Source organism: Ixodes scapularis, unplaced genomic scaffold, assembly GCF_016920785.2.
Source record: "Ixodes scapularis isolate PalLabHiFi unplaced genomic scaffold, ASM1692078v2 PGA_scaffold10__122_contigs__length_95168666, whole genome shotgun sequence".
In the NCBI taxonomy this organism is placed as follows: domain Eukaryota; kingdom Metazoa; phylum Arthropoda; class Arachnida; order Ixodida; family Ixodidae; genus Ixodes; species Ixodes scapularis.
In genome coordinates this window covers 53,171,500-53,195,151 of record NW_024609836.1, presented here as the reverse complement: position 1 = coordinate 53,195,151, position 23,652 = coordinate 53,171,500, and the positions used below count along the sequence as shown (strand labels likewise).

The 23,652-nt window shown below is 43.9% G+C and overlaps 1 protein-coding gene across 1 annotated transcript in view; it reads left to right on the top strand.

The window, feature by feature from the left end:
* The first annotated feature begins 5,558 nt into the window (after positions 1-5,558).
* The window catches only part of LOC120836541 (inter-alpha-trypsin inhibitor-like), a 31,794-nt gene continuing 13,700 nt past the window's right edge, over positions 5,559-23,652 (top strand). Inside the window, exons 1-3 of the mRNA XM_040205503.1 lie at positions 5,559-5,598; positions 20,195-20,416; positions 21,716-21,887. Of these exons, the coding sequence (XP_040061437.1) occupies positions 5,559-5,598; positions 20,195-20,416; positions 21,716-21,887 (434 nt within the window). The remainder of the gene's footprint in view (positions 5,599-20,194; positions 20,417-21,715; positions 21,888-23,652) is intronic.

Genomic DNA, 23,652 nt, shown 5'->3' with positions numbered 1-23,652 from the left:
GAGAAATAAAAACTAATTCACAAAGCCCGGTGACGTTATAGTTGAATTTGCCGACAATTCTCTACTTCCGTTAAAGGCATAGCTCTAACATGTACGAGAAAACGCGTTTAATGCCAGCAAAGTTCATTCCAACCTTAAGCTGTAATTTGCACTCACACATGTAGGAGTAACATCTGTAGCAGTGCATAGAAAATATCGCAAGCAGCTGTTAAAGAGGTTCATAAACGAAGCGGAAGTTTTTCTGGCTCCCCTTCCTCCGCCTCCGGTTTTTTTTTTATTTTTTTTTTAAATTTTTTGTCAAATAACATTACATTTTAAAAGCAAATACCTAGCTTGAGAGTCCTTGTCTTGGAACTCGACAAATATTTTGTTTGCTGTAAAAAAAGCCTTAGACGAAAATTTTTAGGAAGCAAATTCATAGATACATTAGAAGTTGAGGTCTACGTAATAAGTTATAAGGCAAATGAATATTTCCGATCAGAACTGAAGTACCGTCGAAATAAGTTCCATCAAAGTGCCTTAATGACTGCTGTCTGCTATTTCTGAATTTGAGATTAACATATTTTTTTTCATATTTGCTTTTTGATTTCTCCGATAGAACAAGCTATACACCATAAGTGGTCCGTTATTGAACTTTAAACTCTTTTGATTAAGTGCGATGAAGGAAAATATGTCTGAATTAGAAAATCTTGACACGGCGACAAAATACTTGAAGGGCTTAGGCTGTATATTTATTCGATGGACACTGGCTTTGCGTAGGATATCTTATATGATTATGCGATCACTACATCCCTTGGCAAAAACTATGGCTCAGGCAGCACACCAATGTTGGCCAAACTTCCGGACAATATTCGATTGATTGGACTCCAATATTGGGGCGCAACCCGCTCCAACGTTGGACCAATGAAATTTCCAATATTGGGACAGTGGCGATCCAATGAAGATCCAATATTCCTACATTGGCATCCTAATTTATCCAATTACATATCAATATTCTTAGACAATACTACGCCATGATTTTCAATATTGGATTCCAACAATAAGCCAGGATTTCCAATATCGGTATACAATTATGGGCCTTTTTTCTGATATTGGTATCACTTTAAAATCCTGGATTTCCAATATTGATATAAAATATTATGCCGCGATTTTTTATGTTATTTTCCAGTATTCCGCCACAATTTTCGATATTGGTATCTAATAATGCGCCATTTTAGCGCAATATTATTGACCAATTATGTTCCTGTCTGTCTAATCTTGTAATCCAATCACAAAACAATTTCGCCAATGTAATTATCCTGTTAAATACCACTGTTCCGCAATATTGGCAACCAGTGTGGATCACCTTTCTAACTTTGATATTCGTTGTTATCCCAGATTTTCTATGTTCGTAATTTACTATTAGACAAAATTTTATAAGTATGTTTCAGCAGAATAAACTTGAACTGCGCCAATAATGGCCATCTTTTACAGTTGGGTTTTGACAATTGCTTGCAAAACATAATAGCATATTAGCTAATATGAATACTGACGAACGAACATTTATAGTGTCATATGTATGTGTTTCTTATACAGGAAATCTAAAACAAAATAAAAGTAATCTAGTTTGCCTTACCCAAAGAGACAACAATAACGTCAGATTCTTAGTGATGCTCATTTATTTCACCAGTGACATCCCCCGTTGCAAAACTAATGCATGTCGGTCCTTTTTGTCAATTGCATATCAGTCAAAGTAATAGAAACGGCAAATTAATTTCTTTGTGAAGCATCAACATCCAACTTAGCTATAAATTAACACCGACATTTAGAAACATTTATTCATTGAAACATTTCGTTCCCTAAACGTAAGGTGTTTCAGTAGAATTCCCAGCTCGATGATGGCGCCCAGGTCGTGAACTTAAAAGAGTTGCGAAACACAATTGAAAGCCTTAGCGTGTGTAATAACTTATCAAGATGAGTTATGCGTTCCGGAAAAATAATCAACAACATAAGAGAAGGTCATTACTTCCTAAAATCGCGAAGGCGTTCTTTTCCTTAACATTCCGAATTGTGCAGTTGGTTGACGCACAGTGAACGTCATATCCTGTGAACAGAGAAAACAACAGTCAATTGAAATATAGGTACACGTAATAATACTTTAGCCTTCCATTGGGCAAAAAAACATTTCCTTCGTCACAAAGATAAAAGACTTTAGGAATTGATAGCTGTCCCCGTTTATTAAACTTCTTAAAAAAACAAATTAGAACATGAAAACAGTAAGACACAAGCCTTTCCAGGGGAAGAAATAGGACGATCCGAATGTATTCAATAGCGATTGGATAAAAACAGATCTTTCTAAATCATGCGCATTCGTATGTACGTTGAAAACGCCATCACATGCTTGAGTAGTTAACTTGGGCCAAGGGAAAAACGCAGTTTCATTCTTCGGATTAGCGCACCATTCGCTTGTTTTAACGAATATATCGCGCAGTCAATGCATAGTTGTGTTCGAAAATTATCTGGATTTAATAAACAACAAAGCCCCAATCAACCTGACACATCGTTCAGTGTTTTTTTTAAGGCTCTAACATCTTATTGAACACTGCTTATTTGACGGTATATAATTCTTTCTTTCTTTCCGTCGAAGATATGCAAAGAAGGCAAGAATGCGGTCTGAACAAAAACATATATGTGGTCAGTAGTTAGTCATAGAGGTTTTCGTCCCAGTAGTTACCTGACCGGCAGGCAGAGGGCACTTACACACGCGGCTCCATAAGGTGGCTTCATTCTGGTTGGTTTCGGCTTCAGTAGGCTGGCGGCTGTGTTAGGCTGTTATGTCGCTTCGCTTTGTTTTTGATATAAATGTATCGCTTCTGGTACACCACCAATGATAAAGTGGTAATGTGCCACCTTCAGTGGCGTACCAACTTGTTTTTGAGTGGGGGGCATCCCGAATTCCCTCCCCTCTCCCTCCCCTCCCTCCCCCCCAGGGCCGAGGGTCGATGCCCTTGGTATCCCTTGGGCGCCGCCTCCAGTGTTTGCCCTGCCCAGTGGCGGCTGTTTCGGGGGGTCAAAACACATCCCCCCCCACACTCTGAGAACTGGAGGGGGGGGGGGGGGCAAGCGCCCCCCTTGCCTCCCCGTTTGGTACGCCCATGGCCACCTTAAAAACTACCACGGGGTTCTGAGCCTAAATTGTGGGCGTTTTTACAAACACATTTATCTGACCATGTTCGTCATTCGGACAAGTTGGACAGCGAAACAAATGAAATAATGCAGTAGGAAGATTATCGATGTCTGCGGCCGTACTGGACGTACCAGCTGACACTAGTTTTCATAAGAATAAACTAAGGAAAAGGCTAAAACATGTATGTACAGTGATAAAAGAGGTCGACAATTTTACAATGTGCTCAATCGCCAAGAGCCGACGAAATCTCAAGTTTAGTGCTCACTGCTCCATTTTTGAGGACACCAACATTCTGTGAAAATTTCCAACTGGGAAACCCCCCTGTTCTGACGCATAAAAAGCAAAAAAAGAAGCGATATTGTCTCTATTGCTTTCTTTAAAAAAAAATGTAATTACTCGAGAGATGTGTCGATGTTCCACCCCACGCCGAGCAGATATGTTTTTCACCTAACTGCCCTAATGAAGCAACCATTAGAAGCATTTCACTGTGTTCACCATAGGAAACTCGGTTATAGCGCCTGTCCTGTATACTTCTTGTCCTTGTTTTCTGTTGCGCTATTTTATATGTTTTACTCTGTTATACGGAGATTCCCTTGCAGCCTGTTTAGACTAGAAGACAAGGGACCATCCTTTCAAGTGAAGTCTGACGTCTGTCTTTCGTGTAATTTGAGATATAAAATTTAATGGCGCAAAAGAATTGACCTCCAGCAAGCCTGGCTCAAGGCGAACGCCAGGCACAACGTAATGGATTTGAGTAAAAAAATCCTCATTTGTTTTAAAAGATGCCCCTTTTTACTTTCAATATCCAGCATCGACAACGCTGCACTCAAGTAATTTCCATGCAGGCAGTTTCTTTTCGGCTTCACACATTGGGTTCCTCAGTCGCTTTTGTAAGGCTCTCATAAGCTGCCTTTGACACGTTTTTTTACCTGGGAAGCCCAACACTTTTTGTATTAATAAATTAATTGAATTGGATATCTTAAGAAAATTAAATGACTGAAGACAGCAGACAAGAGACCGAGCACAATGTATAATTTATTTAAAATCATAAATAAACAGATCAAGCAAATGTTTACACCGCAAAAATTATTCCACCATATTATCAAAAGCAAATATTTTGTATTTGTTATACAGGCAGAGCATTATGCTTTGAAAAAGCACACATAGTAGCTGCTTGCTTTGACTATATTTGCCTTCTTGCTTAAGACCATAAATGCGTGATCATAAATATACCTCACGCTTCTTATTGAGCCACTATCACTTAAGCAATTTCGCGCTCTTATAAATAATTGACCTGTCATCATACTGAATGTGCGCCAGCGCTAACGCTGACACCTTTCCTGACACCTATGGAGTACGCCGACGGCGTTAGTACTACAAACGCGTTAATAAATCAAGAAAAGAAGTTGTGCTCACAACGACGGGATTAAGTTAGGTAGTAAATAAAGTGTCAGACGACACTTCACTAAGCAAGGCAAATTATCGCGGTGAGGGGCGACGAAAAACACGAATACATCGATTTCGCCAAGCCGCGGAGGGCAGAGAGTAGCGACGAGTTGGAGCCGCCTTATGGCGGCCGCGTGACGTGATTCCAAGATGGCAGCACCCACGCGACGGAGGGTGAAAATTTCTAATGAGATTCTAAGAAAGCACAAATAAACCAAAAATTTGGAATCGAGCAAATTTGTAAACAAATGCTTGGTTACCTGATGTTTGATCGCGAAAAACAAAAGCAAGACAAGATCAGCAAATCTCCTTATTAGTACACACAGGATACTTGCAACACGTGAAAAGCAGAGTTGTTAAATTGAAGATTAGGGTTTTTACGGTGCCAAATCAACGAAGGGAATCTGGCCCGTGCTATAAAGACACTATTATTATTAGTATTACATGCATTTTCGGGTTTTTTGTGAAATATGTCTGATAAACGATATCGTTCGTGATTTGAAGATTTTTGCGATATATACGTCTGTTTCCGCGAACGCGCAAAACTGTGAGTTTATAAACCAGCTGCAGTCAAGTTGCGAGCTTTTGACGGAAATAGCGCCGACTCTCAAAGCTTAAGCAAAGGTTAATTTCTGAGATTGTTATTTAAATCCAACATTAAAATTGCGGATTATGTAAATAACAATGACGTCCCCACGTTTATAGAGGAGCATAGAAGAAACCTTTATGTGCAAAGTGATGACCAATGCGGAGAGAAAAGGCTGACGTAGCAACCTCTTCTGTCTGATCTGCTACTATAAAAACAGGGTATTCGTGATAACTGTCTGGGCAAAGTTGGGCTACGTGTGCTAGGTTTTAACCATTTGGCGCTGGGCGTATATTCTCGGAGCCCGTAATTTGTAACTGCATATTTTGTTCCTGTAGGACTGCGTGCTAAGTTATCAGCATGAAGTACATGCTGCTCGTGATTCTAGCTGCAACTCAATGTGAGTATAACTGGTTTGATTTTAATATTGTTAGGGAGCAAACGATGAAGCCGAAGGGCGAGGAAGCGCGCGCTCTCAGGTAGTGGACAACGATCTTTCGTCACTCGAACCCAACTAAAATCAGTCATTGACCCTCATTAAACCGTCTCTTTTAACATCACCACAAGTGGTCAAAGTCAGTAAAGTTCCCGACCTCTCTGCCAATATTTATATTCTGGAGTTTCGTAGTGTGTGCACCACTGTCACCGTCTTACAAGAAGCGACCACCTCCAACATCTCCTAGACAATAAAACCCAAATGCTTAATTCTTTTGTGTCACTAAAGAAGGTCACCGTAGACCAAGAATTGGACGCCATTTCGGCCTCAGGCTATGGCAAGGAGTCGTGCTCTGAGAGATTCGACACAAGCTCCAGCACAACGCTGATGGAGCACTCCGGTCCAATCTCTGGCCTACGGTGGCTTTCTTTAGTGACGCAGGAAAATTTATCATTTAGGCTTTCCAGTCTATGAGGTGTTGCCCCTCCCGGTTTTACTCTATAGCCACCGGTGGTCAAGAACCGGCAACTGGACCCACCTATTTTCGCTGGCTAACCTGACACCGAAGTTCACGATTGGCTCAACCTCTACAACCGTGCAACTTACCACAGGAGAATGGCCAACAGCTTCACGCTGACAAATGTCGTGTTCTTTGTGAAGGACACTGCATTAAAATGGTTTAACAAGCACGAAGACGGAATCAACTTCTGGGACACATCCACAGCAGCATTTGCGTACGCCTTCGATAAACTTGAGCCACGCAAGCAGCAAGCGACAGATAAGCTTCCTCGCCAATTTTAAGCCGCCATGGAGTATTCCACCTGCTACATAGAGGATGTCCTTCGCCTCTGCAGTCGAGTGGATGCAGGAATGATGGAGGAATACCATTTCCGTCACCTGGTCAAGGGGTAATTCCAAGACCTCCTCCCTATCGTCGCCCTAAAGTAACCCACAAAATTTTAAGACCTTAGCGGTGAGTGCGGGAAGTACGAAGAGCTGCCAAGCGCACGCATCTCAAATGCTCCGCTGGAAAGCCTTCCAGAAGTATCGCTTGCATCTATTGCCATTGTCGACTTGCCGGCATTGATTCGCAACATCATTTGTGAAGAGCTGCGTTCATTTCTTGACCAGAGCCGTGCACGTCTTGACGTGACCGAACCCCGCCTTCAGGCTCAGGGTGTCCAAAAAGATGTCAAGGACGAAGTTCGTGACGCGCTTGGATCATTCAGACTGCCAACTCCAACATATGCTCGTCCATCGTCCCCCCTGCCACTCTTATGCTCCCGGTCTCATGACTCCCGGCACTACTACGCAGTCCTCGTGTTTATGAAGCCGCCCCAGGCGTTACTAACCCATCCACCATTTCGAAGAAGGGACATTTGGAGCACTGATGACAAGCTACCCATCTGCTTCCACTGGAGCTTACCCTTTCCCATCGCTCGCTACTGCCGCCGTCGCATGGATGTCCATGAATACCGTCGTTTCTCTCAACCTCACTCCCGTTACTCTGCCGATGAAGTCGTTCCTTTGACTACCAGCCGTCAGCCCCCCTTTCGCAGCGTAACAACCGCAGTGACCGCCGTCTCCTTACTCAAGACGCAACGCTCCGTGTCACCCCTCAATTCCGCTGCCGTTTTCAAAACCGACGTCAAACGAAAACCCGCAGCCTGCGCTCTCGAGGGAGGTCAAACTGCACTATCAAACTGCGATAATAATTCATCTAAAGATGGCCCAACTTCTGTTGCTGTTGAAATTGATGGACTTAAAATTGAAGCCCTCATAGACACTGGTGCTGCCAGATCATATATTTCTGACGAATCTAGAACGCCGCTTACGTAAAGTGTTGACGTCGGCATTTGGACGGTATTTACGTAAGAGAAAACCAAACTTGATTTGTCCCCTCGGCTACTCAAACCTCTCAGAGACCCTTGGCTCCAATCGCTACGTTTGCATCTTCACAGTTTTTTCTACCTGTGCAGCTGACGTGATACTGGCGTAGGACTTCCTGCAATCAGCTGATGCCGTCATTCACTGTTGAGGAGATCAGCTGTATCTGAACAGTTTTGACGGAAGTTTCATACTGTTGTCCATCACACTACAGCCGATGTAGTCATACCTCCATTGACTGCTGTAGCGGTAGTACTCGAGCTTGATTTCAACTTCCAAGAAGTGATACAAACTTGTTTAGCCATTGGTTACCACCTTTATGCAAAACAGTTTACCTGTACCGTACCCTATCTGTCGCAGAAACAAATAGCCAAGTTCATTTATATATTACCTACGCCTCCGTAGCGCCACTATTACTACCTCGAAGTGCTGGTATCGTAACCATCCGGTCGCACAACCATGAAAGCCTAGTCATTTTGACTCACGACACGTTTAACGTACAGTCTCGGCCACTTACCCAGAAACTGAGTCCTGCAATGCAGCAAGTTCACAACAGACCAAAGGCAAGCTCTTTCCAGCCTCTTTGCAGCTCATTGTGCTTTATTTTACTGTGGTCGGCCCACACTACCACAGAAATCGAGTGTGTACCACCAGATTGAAACCGGAAGCCCAATTTTCTTAAAGAGCCGCATTACCATATCTGACCTGCGGAACCCAAAGTGGTCCCAAGCTATGTCCCTGATTTCCTGAACATTGTTATTCAGCCATCATCTAGCCCTTGGTCGTTCCCGGCGCTCTTGTAAAGGAAAAGACTGGTCGTGGATTTTCCACGCGTTAACAAGGTAACAAAACAGAATCTACCCTCTCCCTCGCATCGGCAACGTGCTGGGCGCGCTTCAAAGGTCCTACTTTTTTCATCTGTAGTTCTCCGTAGCGGATATTTCCGACGGTGAAAAACTACGTTCTTCACACCGGATGGTCTCTTCCAGTTTAATGTGATGTCATTTGGCCTCTGTAAAGCTCCCTCGACCTTCGAACAAATGATAGAATGATACTTCATGGTTTGACCTGTAATATCTGCCTTTGCCATCCCGAAGAAGTTTTTTCTACATCATGTCTGTCTACATCGGTTCCGTCAGGTTTAATTCAATCCAATATTTAAAGCTTCATTTCCCAGGTATGCACGGGTGGAAGGCCCGGAGAAAAAGCTGCTAAAAAGCAGCTTGACATGGTGTGGGGTACCATACAATCTTAGCAACAACTTCGGAAATTTAAAAAGAAAAACTTACATATTTTCCATGTTATGCGGAATAATGATACGCTAACAAATCAACAAATACGGTCCGAAGAGAAGCAGATTGTTTTCAGGTTTAAGCAAAATACACAGGATGATCTGTTGCAGAAAGCATAAAAATGTTGTTATTTTGAAGATGCCATTTCTTTAACAGTGAAGGAATGTTATAATGAAGAGATTAAGATTATATTTTGTGCGATTACTAGTGACCAACCATTTTTCTAGACTGCTTCCGCTCCGCTAATTTGCAGTTGAACTAAAACTATGCACGTTTTGAAGCAAGCAAATTGGAGTGTTGGGACATCTTGTCAGTTAAGACAGTATTGGCCGAGGGCCAAGCAAAGTCAATGTTGTCTCTGAGTTCCCCATTCCTAAAGCACCGAAAAAGATCCTTGCCTTTCTTGAATTCTTCACCTACTTCCCAAAGTTTATTCCTGGTTTCTCAGATCTCACCGAAAGTCTTAACACGGTGTTGCAAAACCACAACAAAAGGTCAATGGGGATTCCCGCAAGTCACAGCATTTGAATCGCTTAAACATGCTTTTATTTTTGCCCGAATCCTTGGTCACTATGTAGGGGGCGCTGACATTAAAATCCGAACGGACTCAAGCGGATATTGCCGCATGCTTGAGCAAGAGAAACGCTTCTCCTTTTTTCTAGAAGATTTGCGTTTACCCTAACCTCGAGTAATTGACTCTCTAACATTCTAAACCATGTGTTCGAGATACGGAGCGTAATACATAAGGAGGCAATGACCTTGACGAATCTGTATCGCCCTAACTCTACGCTGGAATATACTCAGTCAAATGTTAGAGCGTCGAGCTACACCCTAAGAAAAAATTGAGGAAAAAGATAGCAACGGCGCAGTTTCCTCCCATCTACTGACGCGCCCCCAAGCGGACACGAGAATAGAGGAACGAGACGTTTTTCTCCTTCTCCAGGCAGACGGGAGAAAACGTTTGGCCTCCCGACTCATCTTTCAAATTCCTTTTTCCAAACACGCCGCGCACGTTGTTTAATAAATGTTGATGAGTTGGTTGAGCTTCAGCTGCAGCCAGGGAGATTTCATAACGTCACGTGCCTAGCCTCTGCAAGGCACCTTCTTATCAAGCCGCCTCTCCCCCTACCTACTTCACATTTTTTTCCGGAAACGGTATGCATCTCGGAACGAGTCAGCCCCGCCACGTGACTTTTTCTGGTAGGTTCCAGGAGAGGCGCTATTATGGTCAGCCGTAGTATGTTGAATGTACGGAGTAGGCAGTGAGCGCGGAGGGGGTGGGTGTCGGATTTCTAGTGTCTGCTTGTCTTTCTTTTGCCCTGTAATTACGGAATAGGCAGTGAGCGCGAAAGTCGTGGGTGTCGGATTTGTAGCGTTTGCTTGCCGTTCTTTTGCCTTGTGTTTACGGAGTAGGCAGTGAGCGCTGAGGCGGTGGGTGTCAGATTTGTAGCGTCTGCCTGTTGTTCTTTTGCCTTGTAATTCTCGACCGCTCCGAATATAGCATGAACAGTGCAATTTCAGAACTAAAGCACTCTTTCGCAGTGCACCTACGTCATTGGTGAATGTCTAGGAGGCTTCGTAACGTCAGTTGAGCGGCTCGTTCGAAGCACCGTCTCAGCAGACACTGTCTCAAGAAAGCGCTGTCAAAGGTAGCGCTCAATCTTAAATCGCGTCTCGCGCGCTCCAGCCTTGACAATGCTTTTTAAGTCCGTCTCACCTAAGACGCTGCATTCGAGCAAGCTGGTCCTGGGCAGTGGTCCTTCCATGCGCTTTAGCCTTCTCTTCCAAATTGCTAAAAAAAAATAAAGAATTTTTTTTTGCGCAAACGCACAAGAGCAGACGTTGTCATCGCGATGTCTTCGGCAACGAGAAAAGATTTAGCGATGCGAGGCGTCCGTCCGAAAATTCAGAAGATCCAACACAGGAATGAAAACGAATAATGGTGAACTCTATACCCCTCCTGTGCTCGTGGGATATCTACTTACCTTGCTGAGGCAACTTCATTTTGTCACCGCAACAAAAGTCTAGTTAAACTTGTCTCGAAGTGTCTTAATTCACGTGTTTTATTTACATTGGAATCACTTCGATAATTAAAACAATATATACAACTTTTATTTACAGCATAGCAATAAATTTGCAGCACAACATTGACTTATAAACTAGTTACGGTTCCCCTTTCGGACGGACAAAATAATTGCAAGGCTGACAGAAGACATGGTAATCTGTTAAGTCTGGCTTATATAAATGGCTACTGGCCTTTGAACTGTGCGAGTTCGGCATGACTTCGCCTTACTTTGTGTTGGTGTAGTTCATCTGTGGACACCGTGCTTATGCATCGCTGTCTGATGTTCATGAACTTCTGTGCAACAGACCGCATGAGGCCATAGGTGTGATTCTCCATAGGTTCATTCTCAAGCATGTGGTCATTTAGTGAACTAAATATGTGTTTGCCAATGAAGCGTATCATCAGCAAAGGGTGAATCCACTCACCGATGAAACAAAACACCAGTAGGCGACTTCTTCGACCGCTCAGACCAATTACTGCAATTTCGTACACAACACAATCCCATCGCGGTTAGGAAACACCAGCACGATTCGTCCACGGAATCAAGCGCGATCGCCGCGATCGTAAACAATTTGTAAGTTGACTCTTTAATAGACACTACACCTTTGATGTCGTTCTCCGTCGTCAGAACCGTTGCTCAAGCGGTGCTCTGCGTTATCACGCGGGTGTCACGCTTTGGTGGCTCGCAGACTCTGCATCTCGACGATCTCGGGCATCGCCGCTCGTCGCTCCTCCGTCGGCTCCGTCCGTCATGCTTAAATTTAAACGCCAATACAACAGGGACACAAGGATAGATGCAAACAGGACGAGGCTTCTCGTCCTCTTTGCATTGATCATTGTATTGCTGTTGTTTTGGCGGCTAACTTCAAGCATGAACAACCAACCAACTAGCCCAACGCCCGCCAGTTTTGACAACTTCATCACTCGTAAATCCCACCGAACAACATAGAATTTTATACTGTAACGCCAACCAGCCGACTTCCGGGCCGACTTTTTTTTTATGACTATAGCTACAAAAAATCACGGGATGCCATCCCACTGGCTGCAGCGAAGGCCGCCTGTAATTCCGTTTTCTAGTCCAAACGTGGAGAACATTTCGGTTGGATTGACGTTTTTACCACTAATTTTAGCAAACGAGCAAACGAAGCCGCTAGAAACAGCGAAGTTCCGGAGCAGTGCCAGCAGCGCTACGTACACTGAGTAACATGGCCGTCTGCGGATTGCGGGACCCACGCGGAACCACGCGAAACTGTGTCGACGTTTTCGACGTTATGCAAATCGCAGAAAGTGAGTCCAAGATAGGCAGGTTTTGCTGCCGGGTGCCCTGGTACCCTCCGTGCTGAGTTCTGTTCTGTTTTCCTATTCCGAGAGCCAACCAGCAATCAACGTGGTTCTGTATTTCTGCGTGTCAGCAACATAGCAGCAACATCGTGATGGCAGTCTTGTGCGTTGTGAACAGAAGACTGGAATTATCGCCGATGTGACCGTGTGTTCGCGAATCAGTGGTGTAACAACAAGATGAGATGACGTAAACTGTCGGGCATTGATGCCACTGGTCGGGCCGTGGTCGGAGTGGGCGGGTGTCAGAGGTTGACATTCCGCTTTACATCAAAGAGTTTAAGACCACTTGAGGGATTAGGATCAATCTTACGACGTGCGGATCGTCATTTTGGAACGCTGCTCTAAACCGTAAGTTTCTATCGTACAGTGGCCAATGTGACTGTCGGTTTTGTGTTCCCCGAGAGCGATTGCGTCTGGGGAAACGACTGAATAGGGCGAAAACGTGACGGAAAATACGATTATTGCAGTTTGAAACTTTAGCATTAAAAAAATGGTAGGTGAACTCGAAAAAAAAAGAACTATATCCTTTATTTTGCTGTTTAAATATACTGCGGTTCCTGGAGAAACTGCCCTCCAAGTTGCGGGCTGGGATGAGCGCTAGACATTTTCAAGCTCGCCACGGCGTAGCTTCGTACGCTTAACACCTGCCGCAAGTCGTGGCTTTGACTGCATTCAAATTAATCGAAAAGCGATTTTTCAGCCCGTGAAGCATCACTTCCAGCTGAGTGAATATTCGCTCTACAGAGATTAATTCAAGACAACAATTGCAGCCGTGCGCAAAAAGCACAAATAGAAAAACAAGCACTACAGTAGAAATACTGGCTACGACGTTTGTCAGCCGCCTCGGTGGCTCCGACAATAAAGAAAAAAAAAAGCCTCGGTGGCTCCGAGGTGAGAGCGCCGGCCTAAGGATCCCCATGTGGCGGGTTCGAATCCCGGCCGAGGTGCCCGCAATCTGAAGGAGGTCTTATTGCGGAGAAGACGCCGTGTAACCGAGCTTTCGGTTGCACGTCAAAAGATCCCCAGGTGGTCGAAATTAATCCTCAGTCCTCTGCTGGGGCGTGCCAGATGCCCGTCGTTGGTTTGGCACGTAAAACCCCCAAATTTGACTTTGACGTTTTTGGCTACGACGTGCCGTACGGGGAAGCAAACCCATGGCTTGGAACCGCATTGGAGCGGCTTGATATATTGGCTTTCGAATAATTACGGCATGATTGAGCGTTTTCGTTTTACTAAGAGATTCATCCCCTGAGCCATTCAAAGTTCTCTCGGAGGTATGACATTGCTGGAAAAAAGTCAACATGCTGGGAATACTTTTTATTGCTTAAGCAGTCATCGAGAAATTCCGTACGTTCAAAACGACCAGTATAAAAGACGGAAACTCAGAGCTCGGGAGTAGTGATCGGGTTAGTGTGCGGTTGTATGGATGTCTGAACATCCATACAACCATTGAACGCATGTGTATGCGTTCAATGTATATGTTCAGCTGATGCTTGTAGCATGCATAATATGTCTACAGGTGAGTATAATAAAGGTTCCCGAAAATCCCGAAGCGCGATGGTGGCGTGAGAAAATTAAAACATTTTTGTAGAACATGAACTGGGCGGTACCTAGCGACACCTAGCCTAGATATTTGCAATTACTCTGCACCCTGCCATCTGGTGGCAAGCGATTCAACCTTCTTTCACGCTACGTGATAAACAGCGTCTTCGAGTTTGCTCTTTTGAGACTGGTTTCGCGCATCGGTTTCCATTCCTCCGTGATGTGCGGTTGACGAAGGATTTGCGACTCGAGCATTAGCAAAAGTAAGACGTAAAGTGCACGAAGTAACTGCGTATCGGTTGTCTCCGTTTAACATCACAGTGCTGACGACGTGAAGACTGAGTGACTGCTTTTGAAACCCAAGTTCGCAGAAAGCTCGTGTTACGCTTTTATTTGCTGCTCCTCTCGTTTTTAATAGACACCAGCTGAACAACCCAAGCACACAAATGTAAGAAGGACGAGAGAGACGCATTCAACCGCTGGACTACCAACTGAAATTTAATGAAACACTTCATCTTCATCGACAGGCTAGGATCAATCATACCTAGCTTGCTTCACTTCTTCCTCTTTTTCCTCATTATTAAACTAAGGCATCCTCCTCGTCTGTCTACTTGTGGGCGGTACTTCCCCTCGCAAGAACGTTCTCTCTTCTCTGGTTAAGGTCACAGAGGGTGAACTAACACACATGTCCCCTTTCTCTTGTATGTTTAAAGCTTCTAAAACCTCGCGTGCAAACCGGTTTCGATGGTGCCCCATGACGGTAACTTTGTCTAGGTTCGCCTTGCACTTGCAGTCGCGGCAATGTAGGGCTAAGTGACCTGCTGCCGTCAAGGTCTTCAAGCTATTGGCATGTTCCCGAGTCCTATCATTTATACACCGCCCGGTTTGGCCGATGTAACAGCGGCCGCATGTCAGGAGTATGTGGTATATAACCTCCTTGTCGCACTGGGCATAAACCGTCCTGTGATTGGTGCCACAAACCTTGCTGTTGCTGGTTTGCCCTTGATTAACCCTGCGGCACAACGAATAGGCCTTATTGGGCGCCGAACATAGCACTTGTACCTCATGTCGATTGGACATCTTTTTTAACCTATGCGTAATCCCATGAATATATGGAACAACCACAAACGGTCTACTTTTCTTCTTTTGCTGTGTGGAAGGGTCGTTGCGTCCGCAAGTCGTCTTGATGGTGCGGCAAATTCTTTCGCACACGGAGGCAATTACATGTCGCGGGTAGCCCGCGTCTTTGAGTCTGGATATTTGCAACTCAAAACTTCGGGAGAGCTGATGCTCACAGGATTTCTTCATGCTAGAAAACAGGGCTGTGAAAGCTACCGCCTGCTTGACAGTTTTTGAATGCTGCGACGAGAAGGGGAGAAACCCTTTGCCTGAACGGGCTTGGTATCTCCAGCAAACATGTTCTGCTCTGAACACCAAGACCAAATCCAGAAACTTGATGATTTTCCTCTCTGGAAGCTCATGCGTGAAAGTGAGCCCCATACATGAGTGCTGAAAACTCCTCAGGATGTTGTTGAGGCACCCGTCGATATGATCGTCAACTTCTGTAGTGCATAAAATGAGGAAATCATCGACATACCTAAATATCGCTGCGATTCTTGGATCTTTAATACTTTCTTGGATGGCACGCCCGCACGCTCCGAGAAAAACTTCACGCAGATGTGGGGCCACTTTGGATCCTATGCATACGCCGCTTTTCTGCGCGTAGTGGCGATCTTGGTAGGCTACCACCGTGGCTGATAGGTAATAGCCCAAACGTTCTAAGAAGGTATCTACTTGCATCCCTGCCGCATTCTGGAATGACGTGAGGCCTTGATCTTCTATGTTTGACCGAAGAACTTGTAGTAGACGTGCATGCGGGATGGAGTAGTACATATCTTGAACGTCCACGGAAAACGCAGAAACGATGATGTTCCCTTTTTCTTTAAGAAAAGAAATCACATTTTCAGAATTGGAAATCCGGAAAGGGTCTTGCATCAAAACAAGGTTGATCTTTTCGGTGAGAAATTTGGACACGCAAGCTTGCCACGTGTTCCTCTCCGAAATAATTGCCCGGAACGGACTTCCCTCTTTGTGCGTTTTGACGGAGAAGAACACCGTTAACTGGTCAATCTTGGCTGCCTTGATCTTGGAGCACAAACCCCCTTGATGATTTTTCTCTAGTATCGTGAGAATGGCTCTTTTTGTTACTTTAGTTCTATTGACATCCACTGGAACGAAATTCTTGTCCATGGCTTGAAGAGCTTTCTCTCCAAAAGCCCCTGAGTCAAGAACCACAAATCCTCCTTCCTTATCGGAAAGGCAAAGTTTAAGATCTTTGCCTCTCAGTTCTTGTACGGTCGGTCCGAAGCTCAGACGTGGGAGGGCTTGATGCTTAAGCTTTGCAAAAACCTGAATTCCTTCATCAATGACCTGCGGGCTCCTTTCATGTGCTGCTTTGGCAGCTATGTTCCTTACAAGCGCTACTTGGTCAACGGCTTCAAGCTTAGGCGCAATGGCATATTTTGGTCCGTGCCCCAAAACGTGTTTAGCCCGCGCAGTTAGATCAAAATCCCCAATTAAATGGGGTGGAGACAATTTTGGATTCGCTTGGTTTTGGCGATGTAAGGACAGATGACGACGCCATATCGGAAGAAAGCGTGAAACCCAAAGGAAGTTTGTAGTATCGTTGGTCGTCCTCAGGTAAAAGGAAAAGGCAGAGTGATTTGGGCATTTGACACGTAAAACGTCAGTAAGAAGACGCACCTGCCGCCATTTTTCAGACCTGAGTATCTTCGAAACCCGCTGGGCGTGTCCCTGCGATGGCTGAACCGCTCCGAAGAAAGCCTGCACATCATCCAGTATGATTTTCTTTTGTATGCAGGGTGTGAGCAATCTGGCTTGGCAGATGTTGGTTGCAATGAGGAGGCTTAGTCCCGCCGAATCGATGAGGTGAAAATTGGACATGAAAGAGCTCAGGTAACTAGAAAGGAAACTAACCACCGGAAAGAGTTGAGCACGTTGGTTACACATACTTAATAGACACCAGCTGAACAACAACAGACGAGGAGGATGCCTTAGTTTAATAATGAGGAAAAAGAGGAAGAAGTGAAGCTAGCTAGGTATGATTGATCCTAGCCTGTCGATGAAGATGAAGTGTTTCATTAAATTTCAGTTGGTAGTCCAGCGGTTGAATGCGTCTCTCTCGTCCTTCTTACATTTGTGTGCTTGGGTTGTTCAGCTGGTGTCTATTAAATATGTGTAACCAACGTGCTCAACTCTTTCCGGTGGTTAGTTTCCTCTCGTTTCATACAAAAGACGTAGCGTCCTCGTTAAGCCTTATCGAGCTCGATTTGCTCGATTCGGGGCCACCATAATGAGATGCAGGCGACAGAGGAACTTTGCTCTCCTGCTTCAGGGACGAATGTTTCTCCCTTTCTAAATCAAATCAAATCAAATCAAATCAAATCAGCTTTTATTTTCCATCACATGATGGGGGGTACCAAGGGAAAAAGCTGCTTATATGCAGCTTGACGAGCCCCTGGCACCCCTACATGGCAGACAACGCAACAAGAGACCATTTAATAAACAAATAAATCTAGAAAAAGAATACAATGTGCATTGTTATACAATGTTAATAAATCATAGAATGTGCATTTTTTTATACAATGTTAACGATGCTATTTTTAGGTTACAAGAACCGTTCATCCCTATAGGGAAGACTATCGATACCCTTTTTTTTTTTTAAGAGTGTAGGGCGAGACTGACTCGGCCAGGTAACGTTGTCTGCTTGTACACTCGGTATCTTGAACGTTTTGTCTAGAATGTTTGACTGTCGAATACTCTGGGTAGAAGTAAATACGACTCTTCTATACTCCGTTGTAATTCAAATAGGTAGAGCGAGGGTAAGACGGGCCGGGGGGGGGGGGGGGGGGAAGCAGACGGAACGCTAAAGAAAGGAGGTTTCCCCGTCGCTTCTCCAGCGTTCCGCCTGGTTCCTCCTCTGCGGCCTGTCTTAACCGCGCCCTATCTTCTTTAGTTGCAAAGGACTATATATCACAGAGGAGCGTTTATGTTCATAATGAACATGGGAATATTAAAAGAAAAAGTACAGTTGTTGATTTCGCTTTATCTTCTACATTTAAGGTACAAATTTTAGAGTTAACATGTTTTATGTTATGTTAGCAGTGCTTTGTTGAGAATGTTGGTTTTATCTTCTGCGATATACGAATATCTATAAGGATACACCTTACAGATTCTAACAAGCTAGCTGAAATACGCCGCCCCATATCTAAATTTCACTCCAAGTTTCTCGCGCTATGTAGTATTTCTTTTTTATAGATTGGCTCTAAAGGTAAATAAATAAAATTGAATGTATGGCGCTTCTGTAAACAGCAGCCTGAAATTAAATTGTGTCTTTATGGGCATTTATTTATTTAGGAAATAATTATCGCGGTGCTATTGTTCAACACATTCTAGAGTAGTGAGCATAAGAAAGGTGACATGTCGCAGTTCTTTATAGACCGACACGCCGGCTTGATGTCACGGAGCTACGGCGGCACTGCGATCGCGCCGGAGCGGGGTGGTGTGGGCAGAAGGTCGCACGTTACGCGTGGGCGTCAAAGCATTTCCCCAAGCCGCAAAGCTGCGTAGAAGTTAATTGCACCGAAAGGTACAGCAAACGTAGCGGAGTGAGTTTCCACATGTTCCCGTCAAACTCTGAAAGGCGCAGAAGGTGGATAGTGTATACGTGGATAGAAAACACTGGTTGCCTCGCGCGGACGACTGCGTGAGCGGCAAGTACTTTATTGGAGACAAGTATGGCTTCCATTTCAATCTGTGTCCCTGAGACTTCCTTATGGGCAGGGAAACCGTCGTCTGATCGAGACCACCCAGATTTTGTTCCCACGGTGCTCGCGCACAAAGCATCGGCAAAGCGCTCGTCGGTGGCTCGCTACACCCGTGCTACCAAGCGGAAGGTGATCGCCAGCAAAACAGACAAAGCATTACCGTTTGTCGTGCCTCTGATCATGAGGGTACAAAAAGTCTCGAGGTATACCTAAACACTTCTTATGGGTTGTGAATGCGAAAGCATGCATGCCGTTCGTCCGCTCCCCTATTTTGGGCTGAGGTGTACTTGCGTCGACAGTCGAGCGCGCAAGCTCTCCTCGCCACGCTGACCTTGGGCGTGGAGTGGTGGAGCCGCTGCCTCGCGGTCACGCAGCGCCCTGGGGTGGCGCTAATTGACACTGACGTGCGGCGCCTCATATCACTGCCGATTTGCGTTGTTTTCTGTGTGGTTTCAAAGCTGGGATGGTTGAGATCGCGGCTTTCGGAATTTATCTGCCGTTTGGCGCGGCTGATGACGTCGGCTCGCTCAATAGGACAGTTTGACGCTTTCGCATTAAGATATCATTGAAGGACACTGTCTGTATTTAATTAATTAATAAATACACTTTGCCGACCCACAGTCTGCTGATCCCTTCGGCCGAGCGGAAATCGTCTCGAAGTAATCGTAGACCTCGAGAAACTCATTCGCCGGCACCATGTCGGCCGTGAACTGGCTCAGCGAAATTTCTAAACAAACGACGACGTGAGCAATCAACGTTGGTGGCAGCAAGTTTATGTCGGAACTCCAGCAAGCCTTGTTTACGGCGCACAGATCGTCGAAGGCAACGCCTTTCAGTCACAGTTTGCTTATATACCACTGCTGTTCAGGCTCGGGTAGCGAGCTGAAAAAGACCGACTTAACATGCGACATACGTTGGAAGGAAATACGACGCACAAATAAAGCTAAAAGAGTCTACAACGTCATCAACCAGCGCACGCCACACAACGCATTGGCGAAATCACGGAAAGCCTGGCCGCCTCTGTCCATATAGCTTCTGCGCATGCCCGGCCTTCCGGCCGTGTCGGTAAGCAGAGCCACGCCGCGTGTCGGTCTATGTGTCGGTATATCATATGTTAACGATATACTAAATACGACATAACACTCGTGACAACATTTGTGTTGATTTACCCGTGGCTTTTTAATTGTCTTTTTCTGGCTACTGGAAGGCAACTGAAACCTGGCTTATTGCTTATTCTCTAACATTATTTGTAATAGTAATAAAAATCTGCATTTTTTTCAGCGTCTTATACGCAAATATTTATAATATATTGATATAATATTTTAGATTCATATCTGCAACCTGATTTGTAATAGTAATATAAATGTATATTTTGTTTCATCTTTTTAGACGGATCTATTTATTATGAGACTATATGTGTGTGTTCTCATAACTTGCTAAAAGATATGCTTGGTCTAGTTGGTTCTCGTATCATATTATGTCAATAAATTGACAACTGAAAATGAAACTACACCACTTCACGTGAAAGATATATGTACCAGACACAAAACTCCTTCCAGTTCAAGTACTTTATCTCTGTCTTTCAGTAGTAACTTCAAATGCTTGGTCTTGGCCTGGAATGTCAAAAGAGTTTTGCCTAAGCGTTCCGAATAGAACACTTTCGAAGTGCGATCCACCCCGCAACCTCGTCCGATACCATTATGACAAAGATACGAAGAAGTGTAAAGAATTCAGCATTACCAACTGCTATGAAAGCGGCGACAAGTTCTTTCCTTCCATGGGAGACTGCATCGAATATTGCCGGCCAAGTAAGTATATTTATTTAATGTTCGACGGAATAAAAATAACGAAATATCTCACTTGCTGGAATCACTCATTGCTGATCGTTATAAAAAACGCGGCTATCGCCGTTGGGGAGTTAAAAAGTCTTACAATCACATCTCTCTACACCATTTTTATCAAGTCTCACACGTGGGCTAAAAGCGGCTTAACTGAAGATAAAGAAAGTCGGCTTTCATCTAACTTACAAATTATGTCCATGCATATGGAGAGTCTTGGGTTGTTTCAGACCGGACTTAGAAGTTAAATATGGATATAGTAACCCTGGAGCTAGGACCCAAAAAGTGACGAACAGACACGAAACTCCGACGTCGGCGTTTAAAGGAAGTTTCGTGACTGTCCGTCCCTTTTTGTCCCTTAGCTCCAGAATTACTATGTCTATCTTTAACCAGCTCGCCTGCCTACTTGCGTTAACTCAGAAATTAAAGTGGTATGGAGCGGTTGCTAAGAACACGAACTTTTATTTAGTTAACTGATTGTAACATGGCAAACTTTAGAATAACAATGAAGACGCGATGTCGGCGTCTGTCCCGACTGCTGTTTCCAAGTCATCTCCTGTGTCGTCTCCAGCCGTATTCTTTAATACCCTCGTGCGAAGGGTTCGCTACGCAATACGGCAGCTGGACGACAAAGCAGTGCCTGCTGTGCAATGCTGAGATTGCCAGGATATTATCCAACGTTATGTAATGGATATTGCGGGGAACTGATGCAAGCGTGCGGCAACATCCGCCAGCGACACAGCACCTGAGTCGGGTAAGGTAATCCGAAGCTCTCATGGGCCGTTCGAGTCGAGCGTAGAAAAGTTCTCTCGGAAGCGGCTGTGTCGGTACGTGAACACACATATACCTTACGTATGTGCCTGTGTAATTTTTATTGTTTTAGCTTGCTAAATTTTAATAACCGACAACGATCAATTCCAATTTCTTGTTCAATTAGATATCATAAACCTACGCTTTTTTTTACTTTTGTTTGTTTTTATGCATTTAATGAGAACACTTTTGAAAGTCATCTTGCAATTTTGTTTTCCTACTTTTTCTTGCTTGAAAAAGTAGCGAGTATTTAAGACATAATAAACATATCATGAAATATTAGTGGGTAATGTTATTTCATGAAGCTATAACCGCAGGAACGAAAGTTAATGGCGTACATTTTTCTTAAACTGGATCAGCAATAACACTCCTCCCATTATGCCGGGAAAATTTATTTAAAAAAAAGCATTTCTCGTTTGTTACATAAATTAATAATGGAAATATCACCCCTTTTCACAGATCAAACACGAGGTAGATGCTGGCAAGAATATAACCCCGGATCGGGGCGTGAAAATCTGACTCGATGGTACTATAATAATGCGACAAACCAATGTGCACAATTTGTTTATAAAGGAAATAATGGAAACGGAAATAATTTTCAATACAGAGACCAGTGCATTGACTATTGCAGGTAAGAATGTATGTTACTTCAATTGTGAAGTTATCAGGACCAAAATATAGTACCTTGATAGAATGAATGGATTCAGTGACACAAACAAATGCTATGCATACAAATCAGACACCAAAGGGTGGGTGGTGTCGGTTTTGACAGGTCATTATTACGGCAAACTGTCTGTTCGAAGCAGCTGCTTAAAATAATCAGATTAGAGTTTAACATTTTATTGCATACAAAAAATCGAAGGTTCGATCTGGTCGGTTCATACACTCACAAAGAAATAATGCAGAGCATGATGCCACAGTTCGGAGGTCTGAAACTCATGTAATTGTGGCGGTCAGATAGCCCACCCCTGAAATGTCAACCCTTAGCGAAAAGTCGTTCAAAATCAGTACACTCGAAGTGTACTGAAGTATACTAAAAGTATACTTTCAGTGCGGTCGTTGTACTGATTGTATACTTTAAGTGTACTTAAAGTATACTTCCAGTAAAAATGGCGGAGGACTGAAAGTATACTCGTCCGTACAAAACTAGTACATGTAGCAGAATCGTAGTGCCCACGGTAAAAAGTAGTTCAAAATTAGTATACAAGGAGTGCACTCAAGTGTACTAAAGGCTTACTTTCAGTGCTTGCAGTCGGCGTACTCAAATTATAGTAATGGGTATGTATATATATATATATATAGTGCGATTGTTAACATCAACACACTAAAAACGCGATAGGCCAATGCCGTTTTCACAGGATATTTGTGGGGCTCGGTGGACATTAGATGAGTAAATAAACGTCACAGTACGTTGTCTAATTAGCTTTTTTTAATTGACAGTGTAACTGACCATGTTGAATTTTCAATTTTAAAGGGGCTATAAATAAACTCTAGCCCAACTGAAACAATTTGCGAAAAGGTGACGAGTTTTGGGTTATTCATAGCTATGAATAACTCAAAATAATTCGATGTTTTTGTAATGCAGGTCTCAGCGTAACTATACGCTGTTTCAGATATCTGCATCCACAGCAATCAAAAAGACAGGAGGCAAAAGAAACCACGGCTAATAATGGGGACATAAGATCCTCCACCTTGCCTGGTCGCATGCAGCGCAAATCAACTTCCGAACCGCGTAAGCGAAGTGATGTTATGAATGGAAGCTCGCTCTGAAATTGGCTGGAGAAATCGGCGCCTTTATGCAACAACCTCAAGCTTTCACCGAAAGTGTTTCATGGTGTAGATTTATCTTTCAAAACTCTAAGGACGTCTCAATTCACGTGAAAAGCGATTGACAATTGCAACAACGAACAACACCGTCGATCGAGATTTCCACACTAAAAAATCGACGTAAATTTAACGTGCCTTTCCCTCGTCAAAAAAGACGGGCACGCTCATTGTTTCGAAACACGAGGTTACCCTCATTATTTATGTGCCGCGAGAGCCGATCCTTCCAGAAAAGCCGAAATACCAGCGGTGCAAGCATGCGCTGATGAATCAAAATAGCCTTGGCGACAAGGGAGAAATGGCTTGAGATAGTTTCGGTTTTACACTGAAAAATAAAACCGAAAGTTTAGATAAAACCTAAGATGGACTAAACGGTTTGTTAATTTTTTACGAATATAATAAAGTAACATTATTATTATTAATATATTGATTTGCATAGTTTTGTCTTAAAAAAAAGAAAAAAAGAACAAAAAGAAGACACTTTTGAAAACTGCGCAAGACCATTGCTATTGCAATCAGCTTCCGTTCGACCGCCGTTGGAATTCCGGAGAGTTCGAGCATCGCTTCCTTTT